This window comes from Papio anubis, chromosome 15 (genome assembly GCF_008728515.1).
Source record: "Papio anubis isolate 15944 chromosome 15, Panubis1.0, whole genome shotgun sequence".
Taxonomy (NCBI): domain Eukaryota; kingdom Metazoa; phylum Chordata; class Mammalia; order Primates; family Cercopithecidae; genus Papio; species Papio anubis.
Genome location: NC_044990.1, coordinates 28109561 through 28128440, shown reverse-complemented (window position 1 = coordinate 28128440; position 18880 = coordinate 28109561). Strand labels below are relative to the sequence as shown.

The 18880-nt window shown below is 37.7% G+C and overlaps 1 protein-coding gene across 2 annotated transcripts in view; it reads left to right on the top strand.

Moving 5' to 3' along the window:
* KPNA3 (karyopherin subunit alpha 3) overlaps positions 1-18880 on the top strand; it is a 96308-nt gene that overhangs the window by 67397 nt on the left and 10031 nt on the right. For both annotated transcript variants that reach the window (XM_003913887.4, XM_017951247.2), the window contains exons 7-11: positions 3833-3918; positions 5181-5267; positions 5620-5789; positions 8283-8327; positions 17664-17795. In XM_003913887.4, coding sequence (XP_003913936.3) covers positions 3833-3918; positions 5181-5267; positions 5620-5789; positions 8283-8327; positions 17664-17795 — 520 coding nt within the window. The remainder of the gene's footprint in view (positions 1-3832; positions 3919-5180; positions 5268-5619; positions 5790-8282; positions 8328-17663; positions 17796-18880) is intronic.

Genomic DNA, 18880 nt, shown 5'->3' with positions numbered 1-18880 from the left:
GAGTCCCTCATTCCCAGTATTTTGCCAAACCACCTAACCAGCTTAATAACTTTCTCCTTCCAGTCTGAGGCAACATATACTATCTTACTATTTTTGGTCTTACTGGTTTTTTTGCTTCTTCTCTGCCTCTGATATACCATCTTATTTTCTACCTTCTGCTAGAATTCATGTACAGGGGAAATTTTTAAAGTTTGTGGAAAAGTGGAATCAAAAGATAATAAAATATATAAACTTGATTTCTCAACATAAGCTCCATCAAAGTCAAGACACTTTTGTAAGTGATACTACCAGCCATTGTCTATCCTTAAAGAACTGAGGGTCCTGGGAATTTAACCATGTCAGCGCAGTCTTTTTCATGATATTAACTGAAGAAAACTAGATGGCCTTTACAGTTTGTTTTTTTAAGATTAGGAAACAAAAAGAAGTCACAAGATGCCAAATCAGAACTGTAAGGTGCATACCTAATGATTTCCTATTGATTCTCTTGCAAAATTGCTCTTGTTTGATGAGAAGAATGAGCAGAAACATTGTGGTGGAGAAAGACTCTCTAGTAAAGCTCTCCCAGGCTTTTTTCTGCTAAAGCTTTGGCTGACTTTCTCAAAACACTCTTGTAATAAGCAGATGTTATCATTCTTTGACCCTCTAGAAGCTCAACAAGAATAATACCTTGAGCATCCCCACAAACTTTTTAGTCATTAGCTTTCCTCCTGACCAGTCCACTTTTGCTTCATTTTTTTTTTTTTTTTGAGACGGAGTCTCGCTCTGTCACCCAGGCTGGAGTACAGTGACGCGATCTCGGCTCACTATAAGCTCTGCGTCCCAGGTTCAGGCCATTCTTCTGCCTCAGCCTCCCGAGTAGCTGGGACTACAGGCGCCTGCCACCACACCCGGCTAATTTTTTGTATTTTTGATAGAGATGGAGTTTCACTGTGTTAGCCAGGATGGTCTCGATCTCCTGACCTCGTGATCCACCCGCCTCGGCCTCCCAAAGTGCTGGGATTACAGGCGTAAGCCACCACGCCTGGCCTGCTTCGATTTTACTTTGTCTTCAGGGTCATACTGGGAAAGCCATGTTTCATCTCCTCTTACAATTCCTTGAAGAAATACTTCAGGACCTTGATCCCACTGGTTTAAAATTTTTATTGAATGCTCTGCTGTTGTCTACAGCTTATCTGGGCACAATGGTTTTGACACCTATCAAGGGGAAAGTTTGCTCTACTTTAATTTTTCAGTCATAATTCTGTGAGCTGAACCAATCAAGGTGTCTGTGGTACTGGCAATTGTTTCTGCTGTTAATCAACAATCATCCTCTATTAGGGCACGACCAAGATTAATTTTTTCCTCAGATATTGATGTTGTTTGCCACTGTGGACTTCATCTTCAACATCGACTTGTCCCTTGTTGAAAGGAGTTAACCATTTGTAAACTGCTGATTTCTTTGGGGGCATTTTCCCCATAAACTTTTAAGTGCATCAGTGAATTCACCATTATTTCACCCAAGCTTCACCATAAATTTGGTACTTGTTTCTGCTTTAATTTTAGCAGGATTCCTGTTGCTCTTCTCCTAGGGGCTCATTTCAAATTGATGTCTTACCCCTTACCCCTCTTAGTGCCTCAAACTAGATCATGTTCAGACATATATAGGAAGTTAGTATAAGTTTATTTTGGTGCAAAAAAAAATTGAAATCCATGGAGTTTTTTCATAATACACATTTTTAATGAACTTTTAAAAGTCACCTCATAGTTCTTCTCTGCAACTTCATTTTCTCATATGTTCCATCTTTTTAACCTGTATATATATTCCATCCTCACTGTTTGCTGTATGTCTGACATTTATTCTTCTTAAAACCTTTCGTTCTTGGATCTCTAACCTCTTTTTTTTTTTTTTTTGAGATAGAATCTCGCTCTGTCGCCGAGACTGGAGTGCAGTGGCACAATCTCGGCTCACTGCAACCTCCGCCTCCCAGATTCAAGGGATTCTCCTGCCTCAGCCTCCTGAGCGGCTGGGATTATAGGCATGCACCATCACATCCAGCTAATTTTTGTATTTTTAGTAGAGACGGTTTTTGCTGTGTTGGCCAAGCTGGTTTCGAACTCCCAACCTCAGGTGATCCACCCGCCTTGGCCTCCCAAAGTGCTGGGATTACAGGAGTGAACCACCGTGCCCGGACTTCTTTAACCTTTTGATACTAAGAACCTTGCTTGCTCTCTTCCCTGTTTATGGACTTTTCTTCGAACTCCTTAACCTTTGTCTAATCTCAATTTTTGCTGACTGAATCCCCCCAACCTTGGTATTCCACTTAAGGGAATTTATACTCTTTCAGCTATCCTAACTTAATATCAATAATTTCCTTTTAACAGGTCTTTCCTTCATGTCTTTTTTGAGACAGGGTTTCACTCTGTCACCCAGACTGAAGTGCAGTGACACAATCACAGCTCATTGAAGCCTCAAACTCCTAGGCTCAAGCAATTCCCCGCCCCCCTTCCCTGCCCAGCCTCCCAGGTAGCTGGGACTACAGGTGTGTACCCACATCTGGCTGATTTTTTATTTTTTGTAAAGATGGGGTCTCACTGTGTTGCCCAGGCTGGTTTCGAACTCCTGGACTCAAACGATCCACCCACCTCAGCCTCCCAAAGTACTGTGACTACAGGTGTAAACCCCAATATGTCTTTTAATAGGCCTCTCCTACATCAGCCTTTAACCTTTTTAAGCTATTCTGCATACTATTTATTTGAACATTATTTTCTTTCCTCCCCTTTGCAATGCCCCATCCTTAGCGTATCTGTGGAATACACTCCTCACTCCCATCCTAAAACACACACACACATGCACAAACACCCTGTTATTTGCTTCTTAGTTAGTTTCAGCTCTCTTGATCTAATCCTTATCACTCCTACACATCATGATCCTTCCATGCATGATACCTTTTTTATTTCCAGCTGTCACTGCCTTTCTTTTTAAACGCATCTTTGAGAAGCTAGTTCAGCTGCCACTTTCTTTGTGAGGTCTTCCATCACTATTCAAACATATAGTGATCTTGTTTTTTCAACAAAATTATACAGCCTTGTAATATCCCTAGTATGTAAAGCAGATGGTGTAATGGAGACAGATGGGGTTCTAGCTTTAAGACCAGCCTAGAGCCTGTGATAGTGGTTAAAGTGAGATGATTAGGGCCTCAACTAGCACTTGATATTAGGGGTGATTATATAAATGTAAGAAATGTTTAAGAGGTAAAATTGACATGATATATTGATTAGATGTGTCTGGAGAGGAAGTCAAAGTCAAGGGAAATAATGACTGGCTGAATGTTATAATACCAGTGGACATAAAGAAGCAGGTTCATAGTGACTGGCTTTGGAGGTCAAAGAGATTTTTAAAGTAGAAATGGCTGCTGGGTGCAGTGGCACTTGCCTATAATCCCAGCACTTTGGGAAGCCAAGGTGGGCAGATCACCTGAAGTCAGGGATTCAGGACCAGCCTGGCCAACATAGTGAAACCCTATCTCTACTAAAAGTACAAAAATGAGCCAGGTGTGATGGTGTGCACCTTAATCCCAGCTACTTGGGAGGCTGAGACGAGAATTGCTTGAACCCCAGAGGCGGAGATTGCAATGAGCCAAGATGTGCCACTGCATCTCCCGCCTGGGTGACAGAGCGAGACTCCATCTCAAAAAAACAAAAACAAAAGTAGAGATGGCTAGCAGGCAGTTGGATTATAACAAGGTGAAATTCAAGGACAAGGCAAAGGATAGCCATATCATATCAGTCTTAAGAGTCATGAATTTAAGTGGTAGTTAGTGTCTAAAAAGATGTTTTACTGTTTTTTTTACAGTCCTTCATTACAGTTTGAAGCTGCTTGGGCATTAACTAACATAGCATCAGGAACTTCTGCACAGACTCAAGCTGTTGTGCAGTCTAGTAAGTAAATTCCTTATTGTCTGAACTTTTTATTTTTTAATGATGGCAAGGAAGTCGAATTTTGTAATAAATTTTATCTTGTAATATTTTTTAAATGATGACTTTTATAAGTTACTTTTGATGACCAATATCTTTTTCATAGCCATTATTAATCTATCATGAAAAAATTTTAATTGTGGTTACTAAAAGAAGAGTAGAGTTTTATCTTTTGGAGTAGACATCATGCTGTGATAACAGGATTTTAAATTTCCATTTCTGATATCTTCAGGATGCTGAATGGCTTCTGCCTTTTAGCTTATGACATTTTAAATTTTACTTTCCTCAAGGTGGGCTAATAATTATTGTTAAATGAAACTGACACAAGCTCTTTAGAAAAGTACTAGATATCACCACGTATGTTGTTTCTTATAGTATGGGACACTTAGCTAACTTTAGGTGTGGTAATCAAGGTGATTTTAAGTAGCATGTGATATGGCACTAAGTTTCATTGAATCATGTGTTGAGAATACCATTCTCACCAGACCCACAGATGGCTCATGCCTCTACTCCCAGCACTTTGGGAAGCTAAGGCAAGCAGATCACTTGAGTTCAGGAGTTCAAGAACAGCCTAGGTGACATGACAAAATCGTGTCTCTACAAAATATTAAAAAATTAGCTTTGCATGGTGGCGCATGCCTATAGCCCCAGCTATTCAGGAGACAGAGGCGAGAGGTTCGCTTGAGCCCAGGAGGCAGAGGTTTCTGTGAGCCGAGATTGCACACTGCATTCCAGCCTAGGCGACAGAGTGAGACCCTGTCTCAAAAACAAACAAAGGCCGGGCGCCATGGCTCACCCCTGTAATCCCAGCACTTTGGGAGGCCGAGGCAGGTGGATCACGAGGTTAGGAGATCGAGACCATCCTTGCTAACACGGTGAAACCCTGTCTCTACTAAAACTACAAAAACAAAATTAGCCGGGCGTGGTGTCGGGCACCTGTAGTCCCAGCTGCTTGGGAGGCTGAGGCGGCAGAATGACGTGAACCCAGGAGTAATACACAGATACAGCAAAAAAAAAAAAAAAAAAACTACTTAAATATTACTAGGGGAAAATACTGAAATTGATTATTTTTAGGGTAAAGATATTTGCCACATTTGTTCTTCCAGCAAACTATAATTGGGCAGCTACAATATGCTGGGCTCTGTATTTGATCAATTTCTTTGAGCTGAAATCTATAAACTCTTCAACGTGTTGCTAGTATAAATATTAGTTTTTCTTTATTACAGATGCAGTACCTCTTTTTCTGAGACTTCTTCATTCACCACATCAGAATGTTTGTGAACAAGCAGTATGGGCTTTGGGAAACATTATAGGTAAGTGGTTTGAAAGGAATCCTGTTAAGAATCTAAATTAACTTTTTTCCTACATTGGCATAGCCATTACATACTATGTTTCCTCTGAATTTAATGTGGGTTGACTCTCTTCTTGCTTCATAAGTACTAACTTAAGATGATACTCTTTGAAAAGGATATACAATTTGCTGTTAGCATTGGTAGGTTAAATTTATGTTCCCCAAATCAAAATCTGGAGAAACAACATTTGATGCTTTTGACTAATGGTGAGGAAACATAGAACGTCAGTGTTCCCACATGAGCCATTGCATACATTTCAGACTTTCTCATCCTGAATGTAAGTTTTTTTTAAATACAATTTTCATTTCTGTAGGTGATGGTCCTCAATGTAGAGATTATGTCATATCACTGGGAGTTGTCAAACCTCTTCTGTCCTTCATCAATCCCTCCATTCCCATCACCTTCCTTCGGAACGTCACATGGGTCATTGTCAATCTCTGCAGGAATAAGGATCCCCCACCGCCTATGGAGACAGTTCAGGAGGTAAATGAAGAATTGTAAAGGCCAGATGGTATATTTTCCCTATGTTTGTACTTCAGGAATTCATTTACAGGGGACAGAATAACACATACACTGATTTCGTTGCAGGTGTGAGTTTTTTTGGGTTTTTTTTTTTGAGACGGAATCTTGCTCTGTTGCCCAGGCTGGAGTGCAGTGGCGTGATCTTGGCTCACGGCAAGCTCCACCTCCCGGGTTCACACCATTCTCCTGCCTCAGCCTCCTGAGAAGCTGGGACTACAGGCGCCCGCCACCATGCCTGGCTAATTTTTTTGTATTTTTAGTAGAGACGGGGTTTCACCATGTTAGCCAGGATGGTCTCGATCTCCTGACCTCGTGATCCGCCTGCCTCGTCCTCCCAAAGTGCTGGGATTACAGGCGTGAGCCACCACACCCGGTGTGAGATTTTTAAAGTAACATACTGTATTTAATTACTGACCCCTATGAAATAAAAGTTGAGTGTCTAACTAAAAGAAGGTCCGTTCATCCTATGCTTATTTTTTAATTGATTATCTTCATAAAAAGAAAATATAAAAAATTCAGAGAGAAAAATACAAAAGGAAAACAATCTCAAAGTTTTATTACTGTATTGCATTGTTGGTTTAAAGCTATAAAAGGGGGTTGCTACAGGCAAAACTAGTATACTTACATGCAAATGTTCTTGAATGAGTTTGCTTTAAGTCCAATTGATTTTTTTTCTTCTTCTTTTTTTGAGACATTCTTGTTCTGTTGCCAGGCTGGAGTGCAGTGGCGTGATCTCAGCTCACTGCAGCCTCCGCCTCCTGGGTTCAAGCAAGTCTTCTGCCTCAGCCTCCTGAGTAGCTGGGATTACAGGCCAGCACCACCACACCCGGCTAGTTTTTGTATTTTCAATAGAGATGGGGTTTCACTGTGTTGGCTAGGCTGGTCTTGAACTCCTGACCTGAAGTGATCTGCTCACTTCACTCTCCCAAAGCGCTGAGATTACAGGCGTCAGCCACCGCCCCTGGCCTAACTCCAATCCCAAAGTGCTGGGATTACAGGCGTAAGCCACCACCCCCGGCTTAATTCCAATTTATTTCTGATAAAATTGGAGTTATTAAAAATGTGACATATTGGCCGGGCGTGGTGGCTCACGCCTGTAATCCCAGCACTTTGGGAGGACGAGGCGGGTGGATCACGAGGTCAGGAGATCGAGACCATCCTGGCGAACATGGTGAAACTCTGTCTCTACTAAAAATGGAAAAAAAATTAGCCGGGCGTGGTGTCGGGCACCTGTAGTCCCAGCTTCTCGGGAGGCTGAGGCAAGAGAATGGCATGAACCCGGGAGGTGGAGCTTGCAGTAAGCAGAGATCGCGCCACTGCACTCCAGCCTGGGCGACAGAGCGAGACTCCGTCTCAAAAAAAAAAAAAAAAAAAAAAAAAAAATTGACATATCTTTTGTTAAATCTACTAGTTAAAGCAAAAACTTTTTTATTTACGTTTGATATGTAAACAGATCCGAGTACTTTGCATTATTTTAAAAACCCTACATAACCTTTATTCACTGTTGACTGTATTATCTCTTTTTTTTTTTTCTTTTTTTTTTGAGACAGTCTCGCTATATTTCCCAGGCTGGAGTGCAGTGGCACAATCTTTGCCCACTGCAACCTCCACCTCCCGGGTACAAGCGATTCTCATGTCTCAGGCATGTGCCACCATGCCAGGCTAATTTTTGTATTTTTAGTAGAGTTGGGTTTTCACCATGTTGACCAGGCTGGTCTTGAACTCCTGGCATCAAGCAGTCCATCCACCTTGCCTTCCCAAAGTGGTGGGATTACAGGCGTGAGCCACCACACTTAGGCAACTGTGTGTCGTTAAAATGGACATCTTTCTGTAGCACCTGCTACTTTATGTTGCTGTGCAAAGGTATTTTGTGTGATTTCCTACCACCCCCCTGCTCCGTTTCTCCCAGATTTTAAAAAGAGATCTCAGGGGCCTGAATTCAACAAGCAAAGCTTTGTACTTTGTACTGGTTCGAATTTTCTTGACTAAAACTGAAGTTGAAAACTTTAATTTGACTTAAGTAGCTTATTAAATAAAATCGTATTTTTACTTTAAGCAGGTAAGTGAGACAATTATGGCAGTTTTAAGTGTAGCTTTTCTTAAATAGCTGTAACTGTATACTTGCATCTCCTTTTTTTCCACTTGACATTTTATGTCATAAAGAAGCTTATTAAAAACAAATGTTTTTCTTTTAAGGTACATTAACTTCTACCAGATTTATTTGCATGTTTTAACTTGTTAATTGAACGTATTTCAGCTTAACATTTGAAATATGTTTTTGGTTTTTTTAGATTGAATTTATCAGATTTTCTTTTTCCTAAAAGATTTTCAGACAAATTTAACATTGTCTTTCTTGCTCTACAAACCTTATTTACCTGCTTTTTATGTCAAAGTTGTTTATTTTTAGACATATTTATTAACTAATGTTAATTATTGTTTATCTTCTTTCCTCAGATTTTGCCAGCTTTATGTGTCCTCATATACCATACGGATATAAACGTAAGTTAAGAAGCAGCTTAAATGTGGGATTTTGCTCTTGATAGGACTGAAAGGGTTTTTATATAAGTGTCAGCATACATTTTATCAACTTGTCGAGTTTCTATAATGTAGATACAGTTTTCAGAAATAGGGTTAAGCTTAAATTAGGTTTATAGCTTAAATCTGTAAGTGGTAATAGCCATACAGCAAAAATGCTCACTTTTGAGAAACTACTGCATATGTAGTTTATTTCTGTCATTATTAAGTAGTGTTTTTAAGCATTAATATTTGTAAAGCAGTAAAACCTCATGAAGCACCTTACTGTTTAAAAAAATCTCACTGGTTCTTACAACAGGTAGGCTAGATATTATCCCATCCCACCCCTGCCCCGCCCTTTTATAGAATAAGAAGAAATGGACTCTCAGAGAGAGGTTAAATGACTTATCTAAAGTGGAAGAGCTAGTAAGGGTCAGAGTCAATATTCAAACTGAAGTCTTCTCATAACAGGTCTTGGGTACTTGTCACAAAACCGTGCTGCCTTTTTATGCTACAACCTTTTTAGATATAGTATTGAAGAATATATAGTTTTAAATGCAAGGCATTTTTAGATGATTTTTTTTTTCATTATATTCAGATTTAGTGAAGCATTTACTGTCTACATTCTGGCAAGTTTGATACTATCTAGGCAATCAGAAAATTCTCCTAAACCAGTAAGGTAAATTGTTACTCTTCCATGGAGTAAAACAGTGGATACCTTTTGGTGACTAGTGTTGATCCAGTTTCTGTTATTCTAACTAATATCTCTTTCTGATTTGTTGTATATTTGTGTTTTGGTAATCTTATCTTTATTCACATACACGTAACATGTACATACATATGTGTATGTGTGTGGCAGAATTGTGAATTGTGTGTAATTTATCATTGGGATGAAGAAAATACATCTTTGCTTACATTTCTCACAAGGCAATATAATTTGTATATAAAAATTCTATCACATTAGCTCATTTGCAGATTTTAAGCTCTTGGGATGGAATCTTTTAAAGGTAGCTAAAGTCACTTCATGTTTGACACAGCCTAATGTCATTAAAATGAAGTTAAAACATGTTTATATGCTGTCTTATTTCCAAAATGAATATAAAGTAACTTAACAAAAGACATATAATATCTGTAAAGGAAAAAGTAAAATTTATACAGAAGTTTAGTTGTTGCTGTTGAAAGTTTAGTTGTAAGCTTTCTGACAGCGCAGATTAAAAGGGGAATAAGCAAAATATCTGCTGTTTGCCTCAGGACTTTCCCCCAGAACATTACAGAATTAATTATAGGCAAATAAAAGCTTTCACCATCTGTTGGTTGTGTTTATGTGAAAACTGGGGTATTAAAGTGCCAGTGTACTGTAGTTACGGATACATTGGTCAAGTTTAGCAAACACTCACAAATTGTTCCACTTAAAGCCAAAATTGTGCCATGAATTGTATACTCAGTGATAACACATAAAGAGACCGTGCCCTCTAAGACCTTAACATTAAAAACGTAAAAAGAGTAAAAGGAAAGAACTTATGTCAAGAAATTGCTCTGCTGGATCTCTTTCTGTAGTCTCCTTTTATCTTACCAGTATCCTTGTAAGATAAGTTTTATTCTATTTTACAAATACAGAGATTGAAACCCAGTGAAGTTAAATAATCTTTCTAAAGTCATACAACGAATGAGAGCCATACCTGAGAACTGAAGCCAGGTCCAAGGCCTGTGCTTTTTCATACCATGATCACATATTCAGTATAATCCATAGGCTCACAGTGAAAAAAAAAAAAAAAAATCATACCATGAGCACTTAAACACAAAACATGGTATGAAAGCCAACAAGAAAAAAAGTACGATAGAGGAATGACAAAAGTGCTGTATTATGGAATCACAGACAATTTTGTCTGGTGAAGCAGAAAGCTTCATTGACAAAGTAACATTTGAGACGAGCATTATAAGGAGACAAAAGTGGGGCCAGAGCCAAAGATTATAGTGTTCATAGTTAGCATTTTTTGAGTTTAAAATCAGCCAGGCACTGTTTTAACCACTTTTGATACGTTAACCCATTTAATTCTTACAAAAGTCTTGTGAGATTGGTACTCTCATTATCTCCATCATCTACAAACGTTGTAAAAGAAGCAGAGGTACTTAAGTAATTTGTCTCACATCATATAACTAGGATGAATAGGATCTTGACAGGTTGAGAGAAAGTCATTTCAAGAACATGGGGGAAGATACTAAGGACTCAAGAATACATGGAGGTTTAAGAGAATACAGGTAGATAATAACCTAATATATTTGCTAAGGAGTTGATTTGCAGAGTCTTTGATTCTTTTTTTTTTTTTTTCTTTCTTCCAAGATAGAGTCTCACTCTATCACCTAGGCTGGAGTGCAGTGGCGCAATCTAGGCTCACTGCAACCTCCGCCTCCCGGGTTCAAGGGATTCTCCTGCCTCAGCCTCTCCAGTAGCTGGGATTACAGTGTACACCACCACTCGCTGCTTATTTTTTATATGAGTTTTTTATTCTATATTAAATAGTTTTAAGTTTATCTTGTAACGAGTACAGAGTCATTGTATATTTTTTAAATTGTGAAATGATATTTCTGTTTTATACAGATAAAATTATCTGTAACAGACAAATAACACATAAAAGGTATGGAAGGTTTGGAGGGGGGTAAGTTTGAATGTAGGTAGATGTATTTTGCTATCATAATAGGTTTAGGGAAATCGATGAAGGCATGGGCTCTTATTAAATTGCAATGGTAGGAATGGTTAGGGGAGAAAAAACTTGGAGTGTTAGGAAATAGAGTAGAACCTGGAACTTGTTCCTCAGTGGTGGTATTTTGCAAAAGCAAAAGACAATACAGATTTTGGATTAGTCAGTATTTAAGGGATTGATGAAAACCTGGGCATTGAATGAGATTGCCTGGGGGAGGCTGTATTTTGGAAGGAGGGCTAAAAATGTAACTGAGGAATTCCCTGCATTTCAGCAATGGCAGCAAGGGAAGAAGAACCAACAAAGGAGTTTTTAAAAGTAGTGTGATGATGGCTGGGCACGGTGGCGCCCGTTTGTAATCCTAGCACTTTGGAAGGCTGAGGCGGGCGGATCACTTGAGGTCAAAAGTTTGAGACCAGCCTGGCCAACATAGCAAAACCCTGTCTCTACTAAAAATACAAAAATTAGCTGGGCATCGTAATGCGTGCCTGTAATCCCAGCTACTCGGGAGGCTGAGGCAGGCGAATCGTTTGAGTCAGGGAGGTGGAGGTTGCAGTGAACCAAGATCGTGCCACTGCATTCCCGCCTGGGCAACAGAGCAAGATGCTGTGTTAAAAATAATAATAATAATTAAATTAAGTAGTATGATAGAAGCATAAACTATGGAACAAAGAGTGAGGAAAAATAAGGCAGAGATTTAATAGGTTCTAGGTCGTATAGTCTTGTCTAAAGAACTGCATATCCTTTTTATGTAGCAGATAAGGAGCCAGAGAATAAATGGTCAAATTTTTATTTTGGGTTGATAGCTCAAAGGCTAATATAGCTCAAAGGCAAGAAAATCGCTTGAGCCCAGGAGTTCAAGTCCAGCCTAGGCAACATACTGGGACCCCATCTCTAAAAATAAAAAATTAGAGACTACAAGTATCTGCAGTTTCAGGGTGCCTAAGACCCAGCTGTAGCTTACCTTCTCCCAGCCTTTGAGATATTGTCATGGAGTCCCCACTGAAAACGGTTAATTGATCTCAGTCTACAATTTCATTATTAGCTAGAAAAAAAATAGTTTTCTGCTAATAATAGTAACCATGTAATAGAGAAATATCTTAAGACATCATGTCGTTTTGCACAGGATTCTGTTTTGTGGACACAGTTTATTTAAACACACTATTATGGATAGGCATTTAGGCTATTTCCTGAATTTTGCAAATGTAAAAGCATTATACCAAAGACTAATACTTATATATGTGTGTTTTCATATATTGGAGGTATATCTTCAGGGTATGTTCTTAGAAGCAGGATTGCTGGGTCAAAGAGTGAATGCATTTGTAATTTCGTTGCATACTGACAAATTCCCTACTGTAAGGGTTGTGCCATTTTGCCTTGGTATTTGGGAAGGTTTGTATTCTTGTTCTAGTGGTAACTTTTATTCTTTTATCTCTTCTTTTGTACTGTTTTGACAGTTTTAAACAACCTTTTTCGACTCCTTTATCTATTATGTAGTGTATGCAGTGATGCATAGCTTACTGTGTGCATTCAGAAGTGAAAGTGGCTTTCTCAGTATCCTTGCCAAGAGTGTGTTGTCACATTTAAAATTTTTGATCATCTGATAGGTGAGAAATAGTATCTCAGTTTTACTTTGCATTTCACTTTTTATGAATGAAGTTGAACAATTATTTCATTTGTTTAAGGACCATTTTAGTTTGTATCTTTGCGAACAGACTAGTCATATTTACTGTCCGTTTTTCTGTAGGATTTTTGGTCTTTTTCTTAGGTTTTAAGAGTTCTTTATATATTAAAGATATTCTCTTCCATACTTAAAATACTTCCCTAGTTTGTCTTTTGTCTTTGAGCATGATATTTTGCCATGTGAACTTTTTGTATATAATCAAATTCATCAATCTTTTTTTAATTCTATCTACATTTTGTCTGAACTATAGATGTTTTATGTTAGAGAAATATCTATACATTCCTTTTTTTGGATGTTCTATCAAGGACACTAAAAAAATGTGATGAATTTTTCAGTGTCTATAGAGAAAATTATATTATTTTTCTCCTTAAATCTACTATTAAAACTTATATTAATGATATTTTTAAAAATTGACCCATCCTTGCATTCTTTGAATAATTTCACTTGATCATTATATGTTAGTTTCTTAATGTAGTACGTGATTCTGTTTAATGTTTTATTTCAGATTTTTACATCAGCATTCACGTTAAGTGATACTGGTTTGCAGTTTAGCTTTTGTTCAATTTATTAGGCAATAATTGACATTAATTACAAATACTAATATTAGATTTAATTATATTAATACAGTTAGTTAATGGTGCTATCATCTTGATGTATTAGGTTTTATACTTTTATTGTTTTATTAAAGTTTAGATGTTAATGTTATGGTTCCTTCATTTTCTGTACTCTGGAACAATTTATATAGCATCGAGTCTATCTGACCTTTGAAGATTTGATAGTTTCCCTCTTAAATCCTTTGGGGTTTTGGTACTTTTTTGTGGAATTAGTTTCGTGATAATATTCTTTATTTTTGATGTGGAAGTTGGCTTGTTTAAGCACTCTTTCTAAAGGAGGTCAGTTTTTATAAACTATTGTTCTAGGAAATTTTTCACTGCATCTACGTTTACTTGCATTAAAGTGTGCAGGGTAGTTTTTATACGGGTTTTGTTCTAATTTATTATTTTAAGCGTTATTATCATTTCTCATTTTGTGTATTTGTGCCCCTTCCCTGCTCTCTTCTAATTAAATTAGGTAGGACTTTTTCTGTGTTTCTTAGTTTTTTGTGTTCTGTTTTGTTTCAGAGAACCAGGGTTTCAGTTTATTAGCTAGATCTGTGATTTTTCTGTTCTTTATCTCATTAATTGTGTATTTTTCATTGACACATCATAATTACCCAAAATCCGTAGTTTGCACTGTGGTTCATTCAGTCTTGCTATTGTGCATTCTGTGGGTTCAGACACATTTGTATAAATTTTTAAGGCTGTGAATTTTTCTTTAATCACTGTTTTAAATAAACCTCATAGATTCTGATGTGTGGCATTTTTGTTTTAACTTTTTAGAAATTTTGTTGAGTTTAGTCTAGGCATTTTGGCTCATGCCTGTAATTCCAGCACTTTGGGAGGCTGAGGTGGGCGGATCACCTGAGGTCAGGAGTTTGAGACCAGCCTGGCCAACATGGTAAAACCTCATTTCTACTAAAAACACAAAAATTAGCTGGGTGTGATGGCGCGCGCCTGTAATCCCAGCTATACAGGAGGCTGACGCAGGAGAATCACTTGAACTCAGGAGGCAGAGGTTGCAGTGAGCCAAGATTGCGCCACTACACCCCAGTCAGGGTGACAGAGTGAGACTGTCTCAAAAAGAAAAAATAGAAATTTTGTTGTTGGGTTTTTTTGTTTTTTTGTGTATTTTTTTTTCACCGAAGAGCTGTTTAATATAAAGCTATTACATTTCTGTATAGAAAAGGCTTTTTTGGTTTTCAGTTTAGTTTAGTTTGGTTTAGTTTAGTTTACTTTAGTTTACTTTAGTTTAGTTTGAGACAGAGTCTGGCTCAGTCACCCAGGCTGGAATGCAGTGGCACAATCTCGGCTCACTGCAACCTTTGCCTCCCGGGTTCAAGCAGTTCTCTTGCCTCAGCCTCCCGAGTAGGTGGGATCATAGGCACGTGCCACCATGCCCTGCTAATTTATGTTTTTAGTAGAGATGAGTTTCTCCATGTTGGTTAGGTTGGTCTCAAACTCCTGACCTCAGAAGATCCACCTGCCTCAGCCATCCAAAATGCTGGGATTACAAGCGTGAGCCACCACGCCCAGCCGGTTTTCATTTTATTAATGTATAATTTTGTTGCTTTGTGATAGGCTTATAATGTTTCTGACTTAGGTAATTTATTAATGTTTTCTTTGAACCTAATGTGATATTTGTACATGTGCAAGTTGTTGCCATTATTGGGGTATAAAGTTCAATATACATTCATAAGAGTTATATCTTTATTTTTTGCCAATTTGACTTCTCTCATATGACAGTAGTATATTAAAACCTATTATTAGTATGTTTTTGCATATATTTGTGTGTGTGTTTATTCTCTGCTTTAAAACAGTGATTGCAAGGTTATTTGATTAATAGATGTTTATAATTGTTGTATTTTCATGATAATTTGTGGGATTTAACTTTGTAAGGTATCTTTTTCCTTTGTAATGCTTTTCAGCTTAAATTCTACTGGTCTTTTTACAGGATTACAACCTCAGCTTTCTTTTTATCGTTTATTTGGTATACTTTTGCTCATCCCTTTATTTTTAGCCTTTCCAAATTCTTTGTTTTATGTGTGTCTCTTGTATACAGCATGGAGTTGAGTTTTGTTTTTTTTTTTTTTTAAATAGGTGAGTAGGCCCATTCACATAGGTTGATAGATTGATTTGAACTGTCACTTTGTGAAATAATTTCTGTGTGTTTTTTTTTCTCTGCTTAGCATACTTTTATCTTTTTCAATTTTCTTTTGGTATTTGGGGAGATTTGTATTTTTGTTCTAGTGGTTACCTTTATTCTTACACCTTTTTAATGCTCCTTTTTTACTATCTGTTTTGACAGTTTAAAATATGTTTTTTAACTTCTATCTCTTACCTGTGCAGTGATGCATGAGCTTATTCTATTTTCTCTTCTCTTGACTCAGCCTCCCATTTTTTAATCTGATTCTAGACTTACCTATTTTGCCAAATTTGGAACATGTTTCTTCACATTTTTTTCAGCTCCTCCTTTCCTTGTAGGGACTCTGAAGACACAAATATTAGATCTATTTTCATTGTGCTGGAAGTTCCTGAGAGTTAATTTCTCTTTAATCTTTTTTTTTTTTTTTTTTTTTCTGTTGTTCAGTTTGGATGATTTCTATTGAAATGTCTTTGGGTTCGTTGATTTCTTTTTCCCCCCTCCATCATGTCAGGTTTTTTTGCTGAGAATTCTCATTTTAAATTTGTTTCAAATGTGTTCATAATTGTTCACCAGTGCATTTTTATGGTAGTTACTTTAAAATCTTATCAAGTCCTTGTCAGATAATTCCAATATCTGTGTCGTCTCAATATTGGCATATGTTGGCTGTCTTTTCTCTTTTGAGAAATTCCTGGATCTTGGTATGAAGGGTTATTTTCCATTGTAGCCTACACATACTGGTGTTATGCTTTGAGACCCCTGTTTCTAGATAAATCTAGTTACCTGTTACTGCCAGGCTGGGCAGTAGCCAGACTTTGTTCTCACACACAGCATCTGCAGACACCTCCAGCAGGGAGGCCTCCTCACTTCCAGGGTGGGAAATGGGCTGGTAGGTGGGCTCTGCTCTTAGGCCCAGCTTCTATCCTCCAATTTTTGAAGTTGCAGTATTTCTATTTTTCTAAAACCTATAACATTTACAAATTCTTTTTCCACTCTTATCTCCATGTTTGTGTTAGTCCTTGATATACAATTAACATATGTTATATACTCATTTATCAATCCTGTTGCTGAAGTTGCCCCAGTCATCTGTTGAATGAAGCTCATGCTCTAGTTAAGGGATCAGTAAAATTTTCTGTAAAGGTTCAGAGAATATTTTAGGCTTTGAAGGCCATATAGTCTCTTCCACTGAAGTGGACTTCCCTCTCCCTTTCACTGCTCTCTTTTACACAGTCTTGAGGCAAGAGGTCCAGACAAAAGCTAGAATTTAATTTTTTTCTCCTCTTACAGGTAATGGAAATTTTTAGTGTTCTCTGACTCTTAGTGATGCTGAAGGGGTGTGGGTTATATGTGTGGTTTTATTTTATTTATTCATCTATATGCTTTTTTGAAGGGTATGTGAATTCAGGTGCCTGCTATTATTTTAGGGCAAAAAGATGTGATGTCTTCAATTTGGATGACCTAATAGGAAACATCTTGATTTTGCATAAGCTACAACCAGTGCTTATATTCCTCTGTGACAACACCAAGCAGTGCCACATACAAGATCTGTGACTTTGAATGAATCACCAGATCTTTGAGCCTGTTTTCTTCTATGTAGTTGCAAAGTTAGGATGGGCATAGGGCATGGTTTATACTCCAGGCTTTTCAGTTGGGGACACATTTCAGGAGATTTTCAAACAATTTTTTCCCCAGATGAAGTTAAAGTGCCAAGTCATTTCTTTTATTAGTTTACTTTAGTAGTCTGAAAAATTGTATTACTAAATATGTTGGAAAACCAGTAGAGTATATAGAAGACCTTTCTGTTCTCTTCTGAACTTAAAACAGCATGGTGTGTTGGCCTCATTCTTGTAAATAGTGTTTTTCTATGTGATTATTAGGTAGCTAATTTGTGAGGGCAGGGAGAATTACTTTTCTGCCTGTTTTTAAATGCATCTATCTGATACATAAATGCAGAAGTTGGAATAGAAGTTTTCCCAGACTTCTGTGTCTCATTTTTTGTGAAAAATGATCTGAGGTAGGCATTGAGAGACAGATAAGGTACTTTCTACTTAGTAGGTTAATCAGCTAAGCAGATATTTTTGCCGCTAAGCTAAAACATGAAATTTGCTTACTTTTTCTGTCACTACTCCTGAGGCGTGTTGAACATGTAAAGCAGTTAAACAAATATGTAAAATGGTTTTTCTTTTGTGTTTCCTGTAGATTCTTGTAGACACTGTTTGGGCTCTGTCATACTTGACAGATGGAGGTAATGAGCAGATACAGATGGTTATTGATTCAGGAGTTGTGCCATTTCTTGTGCCCCTTCTGAGCCATCAGGAAGTCAAAGTTCAAGTAAGTATTTTTAAATTCTTATTTGTATAAAATTGTTTGCTATAACCAGTTAACTTGTACAACTAGGCTTTAATTCTATCTGTAAGTGCTTATCTTCCAGATTTCTTCTGCTAGTCCCTGAGCCTCATTTTGTTGATTTCCAAATCTTTATCTCACCCAAATTCGTTGCTGAGTTCCACCCTGTATAGCCAATTGTTCTTGACCCTTTATACATACCATCTAAGAACTCCTTCAAGCTTTCCATGTTTTACTAGACGGAAATGAAACGATCATCTCCCACATACCTGCTCTTCTTCCTTGTCTGCTTTCAGTGAACAGCATGGCCTAAGCTAGAAATTTTGATTCCTCCTTGCAATTCCCATTCCATTACAAAATCATTTCAATTCTTCTTATATAGGTTCAAATCTGTCTCTCCTTATCTATCTGGAACCACAGATTTAGTTCAAGACTCTGTCTTTCCCCCAAATACTTGGAATAACCTAATTTCATTTCTACTTTCTCTCCCACTCTAATTAGGGGTAGGCACTTGCTAGATCTGTTCATCCTACTTCTACCAAAGTGACTTTCTAGGTGGAAATGTGTGCCCATTCCAGGCCTTTATTAAAATATATATGTATTTTTTTTGAGATGGAGTCTTGCTCTGTCCCCCAAGCTGGAGTATGGTAGTGGGATCTCTGCTCACTGCAGCCTCTGCCTCTTAGGTTCTAGCGATTCTCCTGCCTCAAGCCTTCAGAGTAGCTGGGATTACAGGCATGCACCATCACACTCGCTCATTTTTGTATTTTTAGTTAGAGATGGAGTTTCACTATGTTGCCCAGGCTGGTCTTAAACTCCTGACCTCAGGTGATCCCCCACCTTGGCCTCCCAAAGTGCTGGGATTACAGGCATGAGCCACCATGCCCAGCCTTAAGAAACTGGACTTCTAGCATTTTAATTTAGATTTATTTTTTTTTATTTAATTTCCTTTTATTTTTTGAATCTTTTTCCAACCAATTTTCACACAATTTTTTTTTCATGAAGTTTCAGTTTTTCACAAGAGACTATTTAAAATTCAGAATTGCTCTCAGACTTCTTGGTGCTTTGTG